Genomic DNA, 13,634 nt, shown 5'->3' with positions numbered 1-13,634 from the left:
GGCATTTCTAGATGGATCGTTAAATGTATCCAGACATGCTATCTCAAATCCAAAAGGACGTTGTCTATACCCCCTAGAGCATAGTCTGCACGTAAATTGGGGGCATCTATAGCTTTCATAGGCAATATTCCCATAGCCTACATTTGTAATGTAGCTACATGGTATACAGTACACATGTTTACCAAGCCCTATTGTGTGGATGTTTTAGCACGCCAACAAGCTAATGTAGGACAGACGGTGCTCCATACACTTTTTCAAACAACCTCACCGTCCACTGGTTAGCCACCTCTTTTTGGAGGGCACTGCTATACAGTCTATGCAAAACATGTGTATCTACAGCCACATATGCCTCGAACGGATTATGTTACTTACCCTGTAAGCATCTGCTCTTGGCATGTGGAGGTGTAGATTCACATGTGCCCACCCTGCTCCTGGACACCTATAGTCTTTGCTGTTCTAATGTATATTCATATCCATAAACATCTCTTTACTTATGCTTACTTATACTCCATTCTCACCTTCTTGCGAGAAAGCAATCTAACAATGGAGTCGATGCCCATGGGCACTATTGCCAAGAGGAGAGTCACCTTACCTTGTGATTCAAAAGACTTCTTTGAAGAAAAACAACTTGCAAACATCTGGACTCAACACTAGATGGCAGTAGTATGCAAATCATGTGAATCTACAGCACTACATGCCAAGAACAGATGCTTATAAGGTAAGTAACATAATGTATTTCATATTTTTATAAATTTGAAAGAATAGATTTATAAATATTGATTTGCTGTTTACATTTTCACAAGGTTAAAGATATATTTAGTTGGTACTGTCCTTCACGCCACATTCTTGAATTTTTTGTATTCCCAGGGATCTCTACCCAGTGCTGGTGAAAATTATTCAGACCCTGTCGTGCCTTGTCAGTGACTGTCGTCAAGGACATGCCACAGCTCCTCTGCTTGTTCAAAGAGCAGCTGCGATTGTTACCCTGCTGACCAATGTGATTCAAACAGCAGCCTGTGCTGCTGAACTGCAACAGCAGCTGGATAGGTGAGTGTTTTGTTCATTTTGCAGTGTGATTTAGTACATGGCATACTACGTACTCTAAGTGGATACCAAGCCGCAGTCCTCATAAGGAGGTAATTCGGCATCTGAACAACTCAACTGGGAGCCATCTTGGTTTCATATGTTTTCTGGGAATAGTTCAGTATCTGTTATAAACTATTCAGTTCTTACTTTATTTGTTAGAAATGGATAAGGGAGCTCCAGTTTTAACTGTCTGTAGATTCATTTTTTAAAAACTCCTCAACAGATATTCCTATGTAATAAAATGGAGGTATATAGTGAGTTCAGTTAATAAATATATATATGTATATACCATCAATCCTGCCACATGCAAATGACAGGCGCTGACTCCGTGAGTATAAAGCAAGCAGTTATTTTTTTTAACAAGAAAGGGCCACTATATATGTATGTATGTACACACACACACACACACACACACTCTCTCTCTTTTTCCTCTCTCTCTTCTCTCTCTCTCTCTCTCTCTCTCTTCTCTCTCTCTCTTCTCTTCTCTTCTCTTCTCTCTCTCTTTCTCTCTTTGAGCTGGTCTGGAGTGACATGTCTGTGGTTGGATAAGAACTTTTGGCACCTCAGTCTCCATGGCTTACAGCAAGACAATAGCTTTCTTTCTGTGTCTTCATGAAACTTGAGCGCCATCCTGTTTTTACATTCCAGTCTCTCTGTGGAGTAATATTTGCAATTTATAAAACTTTCAGTACGCTTCTCAGGAAAACTGACATGGAATCCATAGGAAATAAGTAGAAAGCTAACCTTTCCAAGAACTGTATGCTACATTACTTTGTAATGGATTAATTGGGTTATCCACCCAATCATATTAAATGCCCTTTGTGTAAAATAAATGTTTCGTGCCATTGCAGCAGTCTCACAGAAGATGGACCTCAGATTCCTCCTCCTCCAATTACATGGATTCATGTGGCTGGGCTCAAGCCGTTTCTGGAAGCATGTTTTAAGAGATCCCTAGAAGAGATCGTCCGTCCAGCTTCTTGGGACCTCATTCGACCACTAACATCGGCATACATCATCTTTTTAGGAGGCTACTACAGATCTTGCAGTCGACAGGTAAGCCACTGAAAAACAAAATAATAGCATTATTTGGAATTGGAAATGAATGGAGATGGTAAAGGCTTATTACTAAATAAATTAAAAGCGTCAAAACCACAAATGTACATAATTGACATATTAGAGGTCGAAAGTAGTAGTAGATATTTTGATGGTGTCCGATAAGGATGTTTGCACACCTTCTTATATGGCATAATGTTGTACTTAAATATATAGGGTTTCATTTACAGTTTGGTAGTGCAGGACTTGTGCCAAAAAATTGCAGACCCCGCCCCCTCCCCCGCCGTATTTAGAGTGCCACCGACATCAATGCACTCTTAGGGCAGACAATACATCTACCAATTTGTGGTGGTTGTCCCGCATCCATACAACTCTAAATAACTCTAAGCTTTGCCCATAAAATGCAAGGTGTAAACAAATTCAGGTTTTATAAAAAAATAAATGCCTTTAAGAATCTTGGATAAGGTGCTAACTGTTATATTCTGTCCAGCAGGGAGTTTCACAGTTGTGTCTTTTCCAACCATTGAGAACATCTCGAACATTTTCTGCCTTCTCTGAAGACTATTTTGGATTAAAAACACCAATTTATTTGTGGTGTTGTGCATTGACTTGGCATTCTAGGACATTAGCTTGTTAAGCCATGTTTTCTTTTGTTATAACACAGGTGTCCTTCTTTTCACTAATGGTACTTTCATACAATTTTGTTCTTTTATTTACCATATATGCATGTGTGTACTATGTCCCCCTTCTAGTGGCAGGATGTCCAAAAAAGATGATCACAATTTCTGTGTGGTCTGTTGTCTTCTGAACTCTCCTTCAACTACAAACTGTGACATTTGTTGAACATAGTCTTACCAGAGCCTGCGAAAGGAATGCGTGTTACTTAGAGCTAAACGAGATGACATTGGCAATAGAGTCTCTTTCACAGTGTCTGCACCAACGCTGCATCAACGGATATTGAGGTGAAAGTTCCAGTTTCATATTTCCCTTCCTCAAAAAGAAACCGCATCTGGCATGTCTGGTGATGAGTGGCAAGCTTCTCGAGCTTGCCTGTGGTTCATCTAGTGGTCAGTGTCACGGCAGCCAACAGGAAGAAGTTCTACAACCAGGTATTCAAAATTGAGGTGCTTAGAACTTCACATATGACATAGTAAGACTCCTGTGCATGGCAGAGGGTATGTTTTTATTCCTCAGGAAGAGCCTGATCCCGTCTCTATTAGTGACATTTAAGAGAATTTGTGAGTAAAAAGCTTCACATTCTTTTTGCAAACACGGGGATCCAGATAGCAAACTGGTCCCTTACTTGTTTAGAAGTGATACCTGATGCAGCATCCTCCAAGTATTTCCTGTCTCACCATTTGTATGTAATGGCTACTTGTCTGCCTTAACTTGCACCTGTGAAGCCTACAGCATCTAGTGACACCTGCACATGACTCCCACCTCCATCCAGCCTACAGGAAGGAGCTTTGTCCCACCACCAATTACAGTGTACTGAAAGCAGGATCAACATTAGATCCACCAAAACTAGCTCTACGTTAACAGAGGCTAGACTGAAATCGTGCAGAGGTGCCTTGACCACCCATCCTGCTTACCTTTGAGTGGCTGGCTACTTCCCACCCATGCAAAAGGGTTGCCATTTGAGGGTAATATTCAAACTCTGTTCTCAAATGAATTCTACCATCTTGATCTGCTTCAGCTTGTCCTTCCACTGCTGCAGTCCTCTTGTGAAATCACATTATTCATTGAAGTGGTAATATCCTACTTAGATTACATAGTTCTATCTAAAAAGGGTTTGTAGCGCAAACATTACCCGAACTCGAGTTGTGCTGAAACATGCAACATGGCTTTTATTGAACTTTCACCAACATTCCTGTGTTGGAAAATGGCCAATGATAATATATATAATGTTCGATGGCATGTATAGCTGTAGATGCACATGCTCTGCATACTCCTGCCATATAGTGTTGGGTCAGAGTTGTGCAGCTTGTTTTTCTTCGAAGAAGTTTTTTGAGGTAGAGTGACCAATCCTCTCTGTGATATTGCGACTCTTTTGTTAAATTGTTTTCTCTCCACCGTCTGGTTCGGACGTGTGTGCCTCTCCTCCGTGTTAAACTCCATTTGGTTTGAGTCTTCGGTTCTATCTGGTCTTAGAATGTAAAGTTTATCTCAATCGCGTTTTCCCATACCCGCGCTGCTCGAAACTTTAGTCGGTTCAGGCACCAATCGATCGCCGTTTTGTGCGCCGCCCGTTTCGGGCCTGCCATCCTGCGTGCACCATCAGTGCTAAAGATGTGTTCCTGATGGACTAGACACCTTTTCGATTTTGCTCTCAGTGCCACGCCAAATACCCGCACACCAACCAACATCAGGTGTGCAACCTTTGCCTCTCGCCCGATCATCACCAGATTGCGAGGCTGACTGCGACACCAGCAAGTCCTTCCAATCGAAAAATACTCTTCTCCATTATCGAAGGGCATGTCGACTGTAGATGTCTTTCCGCAGCGAAGGTGACACTCCTGACATTTTCGGTAAGGTGCACGCCCAGGAAGACCTTGCTGCTGAGGAAGAAGAGACGTTCTCCTTTGAGGAGATTTCTAGCTCCGATGTGGAGCACGAATTGGAGTACACCCTGCCACTCGGGCAGCGCATGAGGACTATCGCCCGACCCTCCTCCACCTCCCCAAAAGACTTCCAAACATTTGACCTTCCCCCTTTTAGAGGTCACCAGACCGCCACTTCTTTTTGGCCATGGTCAGATCCCAAAAACATACTTCGGATGCTCCGTCTTCGGGCGCAGTACCGCAAACTACCACCAGGGCTAAATCCTCGGTATCGACCTCCTCGGATTGAACGCACATTCATTGCTCTCCAGCAAGCCTTCGGGACCTATGCAGCAACCAAATTCATCTACCTTGGTGCCGGACAAAAAACTTTCCTCATCTTCCAAACCCTCAATTCTGACATCAACCGCGACAAAACGCTCGAAGCTGTCATCAGTTTGTCTGTCTCCAGTTGAGCCAATGCTGCAGAAAATGGATATTAGACAGAGAAAAATCCATATTCAAGAAGGCACAGGGCAAATTATAGCCTCTCCATCACCAAAGAGGCAGTTAACTTTTTTAACAAAATTGGACGTTTCTGTGTCTCTCAAAAAAAGGGCAAATGACAAGGCTACCGTCCCTACTCATCATCCTCCTCTACCACCACCCCTCCTCCACCACCCCCACCTTCTTCTCCTTCATCTCCACATCATAACCCTCTCGATGTTACACCGGCAGGTTCACCAATGTCACATACAGGAGGTTTGGGAGAACTATTAGGGATCCTGATCCTTTGGACACTTAAGATACAGATACTGTCACTCCTAATGACCCAGATCTCTATCCAGCTCATCCCTCCCCTCCGGAAGATGCTAATACTTATCAACAGTTAATTGCTAGGGCAGCTACTTACCATAGAGTCCAATTACATAAGGCGTCTCTAGAACAAGACTTCCTTTTTTGATACACTGTCTTCTACTCACAAAGACACACAGTTGTTGCCCCTCCTTCCCAGCATGCTATTTCAAGATGATGACACATTTACAGAGCACATACGTATCCCTGTAATTCCCCATGGGTAGATAAAAAAAATAAAAAGCAGCTCCTCTTTTTATACGCAGTCAGATACCCCTAGACTCTATTGTTCCTACTACAGCTTATAAGAGAGCCAACAGTCAGGCAACTGGGTATATGCCACCTGCTGAAAAAGAGAGTAAACGTATGACGCTGCAGGGAAATGAGTAGCAACACAAGCAGCTAATCATTGGCGTGTTGCCAATTCCGAGGCCCTTCTCGCACGTTATGACATTGGGACGAAATAAAATAACTGCTACAGCATCTCCCTGAGGAACATAATCAAAGAGGGTAGCACATTGTGTCAGAAGGTCAGGCCTTCACTAACAACTCTTAGATGTGCCTTAGATGCAGTGGATACAGCAGCTAGGGGCATTAATACAAGCATACTTCTCAGGAGACATGCTTGGCTCAGATGTTCTGGCTTTAAACCAGAGATCCAACAGGCAGTCCTCCACATGCCTTTCGACATAGAACATCTGTTTGGTCCTCAGGTAGACACCACTTTACAGAAGATGAAAAAAGACATCCATACCGCTAAAGCTATTGGAGCTTTACAAACTCCTATGCCTATGGGCTTCTTTCGTCGCTCCGGCTACAAAGCAGGATACAAATCCACCACCACAGATGCTCCACTTCTCAGCAGGAGCAGGGCCAAACCACCCACGCTAAGGGTTTTTAAAGAGGCTCCTTCAGATGTAATAAGAGAGGAAGGGGTGGGGGCAGAGGATGGAGTAGGGGTACCTCGATGCATGGAGCAGCCTCCCCTTCCAAATAGTGACTGCTCAATCCTTACCCCTGACCACATAACACCTGTCGGGGACATAATCTAGGAGTCCACAACTACAGACCAGTGGGTATTATCCATTATTGAACATGGCTACTGACTGGAGATCATTACTTCACCATCCAACATCCTACCTTGCACTCACAGGTTATCACACAATCACTTAACACTGCTGAAACAGGTCAAAGCTCTTCTTTTCAAAGGGGCTTTAGAACCAATCCCCCTTTATCAGCAAGGCACAGGAGTGAATTCCCTATACTTCCTGATTCCAAAAAAGAATGGGTCACTCTGACCAATCTTAAACCTCAGACCTCTTTACTACTACATCCTGTCAGAACACTTTTTCATATGGTCACTCTACCGGATGTTATTCCACTTCTACAACAAGGCGACTTTATAGCCACTCTGGACCTAAAGGACGCTTACTTCCATATACCCAGTCATCCTGCACACTGCCAATACCACAGGTTTGTCGTAGCTGGAACACACTACCAATTAAAAGTTCTTTTTTTTGGAGTCACTACTGCACCACGGGTGTTCACAAAGTGCTTGGCAGTAGTCGCAGCACATCTTAGACGACAAAACGTTCATGTATTCCCATGCTTGGATGATTGGTTCATCAAAGCTAGCACCCAGCAACAATGCCAACATCTTATATACAGCTGACTGTAGATCTACTCAACAAGTTGGGGTTCACCATCAAAATCCCCAAATCTCACCTTCAACCTCTTCAACTTCAACAATACTTAAAGCAATGTTTAACACACAGTTGGGATTAGCTTACTCCAATCCGCTTGGATACAAAATTTTCAGACTCTTCTACCTCAATTCCAGCCGAACAAACCACTCACAGTTCGGACTGTTAAGCAACTACTGGGAATGATGGCGTTTTGCATTGCCATAGTTCCCCACATAAGACTGCACATGCGCCCACTATAGCAATGTCTATCTCGTCAGTGGTCTCAGTCACAGGGCCACCTCCAAGATCTAGTGTTGATAGACTGTCTATTGAATGGACGGCCTGTGCTTGATGCTGTGCCCCACATCATTCTATTCACAAATGCCTAGGAGATGGGTTGGGGTGCACATCTACAAGACTCAAAAATACATAGTCTGTGGGATGTCAAACATCAATCTCTACACATCAACTACTTAGAACTTCAAGGAGTTGTTCTAGCACTGAAAGCTTTCCTTCCCCATCTATCCCACTAGGTTGTCCTTGTCCTAACTGACAATATGACAGCCATGTATTGTCTACAAAAACAGGGGAGAACACGGTCTTCTCAGTTGTCGCATTTCTCTCCAGCCATATGGAACTGGGCTCCTCATCATTGCATTCATTTGTTGGTGGAATATCTGCCGGGGACGGACAAAAATCTTGCAGACTTGCTCAGCTGCACGCACCAACAGACGCACCAACAAACCCAGCAATGGGATCTCAACCCACGAGTCCTCCTACCCTACTTTCAAAAGTGGGGATTTCCACAGATAGATGTATTCGCCACAGCTGAAAGCACAAAATGCCCAAACTTCGCCTCCAGGTTGCCACACCCACTATCCAAGGGCAATGCACTATGGATGAGTTGGTCAGTGAGATTTGCCTAAGCTTTTCCACCTCTCCCTCTCATTCCATTTCTGGTTCGGAAATTCAGGCAAACACATCTCACCATGATCCTGTTAGATCCAACCTGGCCACGTCAGCCATGGTTCACACTACTAGATCTCTCAATAGTCCCACACAAGAAACTTCCTAACAGGACGGACCTTCTCACTCAGGATCAAGGACAAATCGGACATCCAGACCCCAAGATGCTCAACCTAAAGACTTTTCTCCTGAGGTCTTAGAATTTGGTTATTTAAACTTACCAGCAGAATGTATGAACATTCTTAAGCAAGCACGCAAACACACAACTAGAGCCTATTATGCTGCAAAATTGAAACGTTTTGTTTTCTCCTGCCAACCAAATCAAATTAATCCGATCAAGGCCACAGTGCAAGACATTATTTCTTACTTGCTTCATTTGCAAAAGTCCAATTTAGCATACACTTCCATTAGGTTGCATCTTGCTGCAATGGCTGCTTATCTCCAAAATAGACAGCATCTATCACTCTTCAGAAATCCAGTCATTAAAGCAGGTATGGAGGAAGCCCATAATAGAGCACTTTGTGGGTTATGCATGCTAATAAAAATTAAGGTGTATCTCTTTTTTGCTTGTTTTTGGCCTCGAGAGGGAGCAGTTGTGGCGTTTGGGTAGACCCACTGGGAGAGCATTGGGTCCGTCAAGGTGGGAGAACAAGTGATTGGACTGCTGTTCAGCAATCCGTTGGGGACGTGGGGGAGGTTGGAGGTCTTGAGTTTCCTTAAGAGATGCAGCTGATATTTTGAAATTTTTTACCAGATTATTGATGTGCTTGATCAGGTTGTGGTTGGCATTGATTGTAAATTCAAGAGATTTGAGGTATGCCATATTTTACTGAATAAAAGTCCATTGACGCAAGTTATGTTCTCATCGAGAGGAATAATTTAGTCTAGCAATTTGTCCTCTGTCTCCCTTCTCCACTCAGCTGGATGTCTAACTTCCTCTTTACAGTGCATCACATATTCATAGTCTTTGAAACAGCTGAAATGAGCTACACAACTAAAAAATTAAATTGTGAAATTGCAATATTTATGTAATTCGAATAAACATTTCATGTATACTACCCTCGGCTGGGGTGCACTGCAAATACAACAGGGTTTAGTAACTGTTTTTTTTAACACTTTAACACTTTATTTATGGATGTTGTGTTCCCCACATGTAACATACATCACGCTTCAATACATTTGCCAATTGCAATTATTACATAAGCTTTCATTGCAGTGATCATCTCCGCCTCTCCACTTAGCCATTAAGTCTTTGTGCCTTTCATATGCCCCTTCCTCTGTGATCATAATACTGCTTGTGTAGCTGGTTGTGGGTCGTCGCTATGTAGTGGTCCCTGGACCTCTGTTGTGCTGGTGTGGAGAACAGCTGTGGGTATCAGTTTGGGTGGGCGAGTGTTCAGAGGGTCTACCACCCGTTGCTAGACATGTAGGTTGGAAACTCTTTCCAAACTTTATTTCATGTTGCATGTGTGTCATTTAAAATGGTCAAAGGTTTCTCTATAGCATAGATACTCCAAAGTTTACTCCACCAGAAGTGTATGAGCGGTGTTAATTGTTGTTTCCAAACATGGTCTAGGGTAGAATAACAATTGAGCAACAAGAAAATTGAGTAAGGCCAATAGTGGTAACAGTGGTATCCAGATAGGAATCGGAAATATGCATGAAAAAGGGGTGGGGCAACAAAGGTTCAGAATTTGAAACGGGCTGTGCTGAAAATTAAGAAGAGCCTATAGTTAGTTCAACAGTGGAAAAATAGTAAAATTATGGCCCTATAATTATTTCACTATTATGATGCAAAAAATACTTGGTAAATTGGGAGACAGCATTGCCTTTCTTAGAGTCCTAATGTTTGACTATTAAGATTTTCTGTGTTGACGATTCTAGTGCTAAAAAAAAAAGGGTCAGTTGAAAAACCATCGCGTTATTTTAAGAAATTGTCCTTAGATCTCGTACTTTCATACTTTAAAAAATATATTTGGACTAGAGCCTCAAGAGAAAGATTACTCTTTACAAGACACAATGCGCACTCATTTACATTTTTGCATTGTATTTCTGTGCCTGCTTCAGACAGGTTTACACTTTCTACCATTCACTCGTAAGCTGTCACCTATGAAGTTTTGTTTCATTGACTTTAGCAAAGAAGCAGTTATCAGAAGCTAAATACACTTGCATTCCTTTCTTTCAGCCTCTCATGAAATTTATTAAAATAGGATGAAAAATAGTTAGACTTCATAAGAAAATTGTTGTAGTAAAGACTTGCATTACTGCAAAAAAGATGATTTCGGATTTGTGCACACCAAACAGTGTTTAAGAGGCCACATATAAAACTAATGCTTTGTATTTACAATATGGAAAACAATTCCATCGGACCACTAAGGGGCATATGTATCAACCGATTTTGTATTCGCAAACGCTGCGAATCGCAAAAAAACAGCGTTTGCGAATACAAAATCGCAAAAGGAGATGTATGAGGCATTTCAGCCTCGCAATCTTAAGGAATCGCTAAATTTGCGATTTCTTAAGTTTGCGTAAGCATTTAAGAAATCGCAAATTGCGATTTCTTAAATGCAATGTAACACGCACCCAAGTTGTGCGATTTCTCCTTAAGAAATCGCAAATTACCACCAACTTCAAGTTGGATGGTAAATTGCGATTTCTTTGAAATATGCACTTTTTTGCATATTTCAAAGTGCCATGTGGTGCACATACATGCCCTTAGGGCATGTATGTGCGCCATATGTGCACAGATGCTGATTTTAGGGGTGCATCAGGGTGTCATCATGACACCCTTGCACCTTTGAAATTATTCTCAATTTGCGATTAGCAAATAGCGAATCGCAAATTGAGAAGGACTTCCCATTCATTGCTATGGGCCTCCTGGCCCATAGGAATGAATGGGAAGGTATTCCTTAATTGCGATTTTGCAATTTGCTAATCGCAATTAAGGAATTTTAAGAAATCGCAAATGTTTTGCAATTTTTTAAATACATCCCGTTTTGCAATTCTCAAATAGCGATTCTCAAAAAATCGCTATTTGAGAATCGCAAATGGAGATGTTGATACATATGCCCCCAAAATCCATATGCACGTCAATATGATGCAACTGATTGGTATAAGTAACATCAATACAGACTTAGGTTGATGTATAAGAGCGTGCTATCACTGTACCTAATTGTATGTTTTTGTTCAGTGTTGGCTCTCACAGACACTCTTCTTTTTGTTTACCATCCTCAGCCATTTTTGAATCCCATAGAATATGTTGAAGATGCCGAGCGATTAACAGCGGAAGTGCTACTGCCTCTTTTGCGTCAGTCAGCGATTCTGGGCATGTGGGACTTCCTCAAGTAAGACCAGACTGCGATTAATAAGTGGTATCTTTTATTTCAGAATGCTGTGCTGTTAATGGTTCTATCTAAAAGATCTTTAAAATGTTAGGAACAGGTACACCGATGGTAAGAAATAACGTTGACACAGATTATTAGAAGCCATTTAGCTCAACCAGTCTACATAAAATGCTCTCCTGGCTATCTTCTGGGTTTTCAGCCAGTTTGAAAACAAAAATTAGTTGGCAAACTATGATTAGGCATGCAATTATTTGGCATATATGTACCATACTCTGACCAATGCACCTTTTCACATGTTTTAATTTATTTCTTCAACAAGCAGTCTTAGATTGAATGTTTCTTTGAATGAGGATACAGTGTATGTTGAGAAAAGCTGACAAATATTTTGAGGGCATAGAGTGTATAACCATCTACTCTGAAAAACGGGAAGATGGCTGACTGAGATCTAAATACAAATCTTGGTACACGTTTGCCAAATTATAACATAATGTTATTAGCTCCTGTGGTATTATGCTTTAAACTTTTATTGATTAACGTACAGGGGATATGATTTATGGGAATCTTCCTGACATACTCTAGTGGAATGCATGTATTAGAGACCTTTGACGATACTAATGGATACATGTTTACCAATTTATTTTTATGATATTCTTCTGCGTGATGCACAATACTCTCTTCCTCCTTTCATTATTTATACATATTGGGTATTCCTCCTGTTGTTATGATGCCTTAGCATGATCACAACGTTCAACACACTGTTCTAATTAATTTATGTATTTAGAATATGGAAATTCTTTCGAATTCCTTCTTACTTTCAAACGTACTTTGGTGGAGAGAATCCATTTCTCGTGTATACATAAAGGTTCCAACATGGCATCTTTTTACTTTGCTCATGTAACTTAAGAAATAGGGTTGTTCTTGATGAATATACTTTTCTTTCAGCTTGATTAATAAATATATAATGAAAGCAGTAACTATTTTAATCCCTCTCCACATAAAATGGATTTTTCATTTATGTTTCCCATTCTAGTACGTAATAATTTGAAATGGTCAAGATGGCACATATACTTCTAGGTAGGAGTAATTGCTCTGTTTGTTCACAAGACTAGCGTAGAGTTGTCCATTTAGAATGGCTGTAAAATGGTGCTGATTCTAAACACTGTTTGTTTTTTACCACATAGGATTTAGGAAATAGGGTTGTTCATTAGGAATATACCTTTCCATCAATTAGATTGATAAATGTATAATAGGAGCAGTTGCTGTTATAATAATCTCCTCTCATAAAACAGATTTTCATGTATGCTTCCCCTTCAAGTATGTAATAATTTGAAATGGTCAAGATGGCGCAAATAATTCTAGGTAGGAGTTATTGCTTTGTTTGTTCTGGAGGCTGACCTAGAACTATCCATTTAGAATGACCTTAATATGGCGCTCATCGTTGTTATGTTGTGGATGACAGATATATAATCCCAAAAGGGCTCCTTAACCAAAACTTTTATTTATGGTGTTATTATATTGTTTCTCTTTGACCGTCGGCTAGGATACATTAATTTTTTAAGAATCCATGTCTTAAGTCCTGGCGATTATTACTAATATGGTTTACTGTACTACCGGCAATCTGCTTTCACTAAACGCGCATCCCTGCCTATTTAATCCTCTTTGTCAGAGCGGCATTTGGAACTTGCCTGTTCCATTAGGAATGCTGTAACATATTAGCGTCATATTTTTTGAAGTAGGTTAGTTTAATAGTCATTTAATCTGCACCTGTACACAACCCTAAGCATCCAACTATGTCCTTGGGGGATGTTTATCATTTTTCTTTTCTTTTTCTATGTTGTTTTTATCAGATTCCTACTTTCTGGATTAATATAAAAAAGTGACAATTATAACTCTTGAATTACTTCACCGAAAGAATAATATGAAAGTTAAAGGTACCGGTGTCTTGTAGTAGCATGTTCTGTAGAGTGCTGCCAGTGCCTTATTAATAACGATTATTTATTAATCGGAGGGGTAATCTAAACTAGTGTTATCGGGCGTATGTCTAATTTCCGTTCTGTAATTGACACTAATGACTTTCACTTTCCATTTCTTACCACGTCACATCC

General features: G+C 41.1%; 1 protein-coding gene across 1 annotated transcript in view; it reads left to right on the top strand.

Annotated features, from left to right (window-relative positions):
* Window positions 1-13,634, top strand: part of RPAP1 (RNA polymerase II associated protein 1) — a 315,008-nt gene that overhangs the window by 233,590 nt on the left and 67,784 nt on the right. The window contains exons 16-18 of the mRNA XM_085627070.1: window positions 868-1,047; window positions 1,938-2,139; window positions 11,420-11,529. Coding sequence (XP_085483196.1) covers window positions 868-1,047; window positions 1,938-2,139; window positions 11,420-11,529 — 492 coding nt within the window. The remainder of the gene's footprint in view (window positions 1-867; window positions 1,048-1,937; window positions 2,140-11,419; window positions 11,530-13,634) is intronic.

This window comes from Triturus cristatus, chromosome 9 (genome assembly GCF_964204655.1).
Source record: "Triturus cristatus chromosome 9, aTriCri1.1, whole genome shotgun sequence".
NCBI classification, from domain to species: Eukaryota; Metazoa; Chordata; class Amphibia; order Caudata; family Salamandridae; genus Triturus; species Triturus cristatus.
This window is presented reverse-complemented; position numbering and strand designations above follow the sequence as displayed.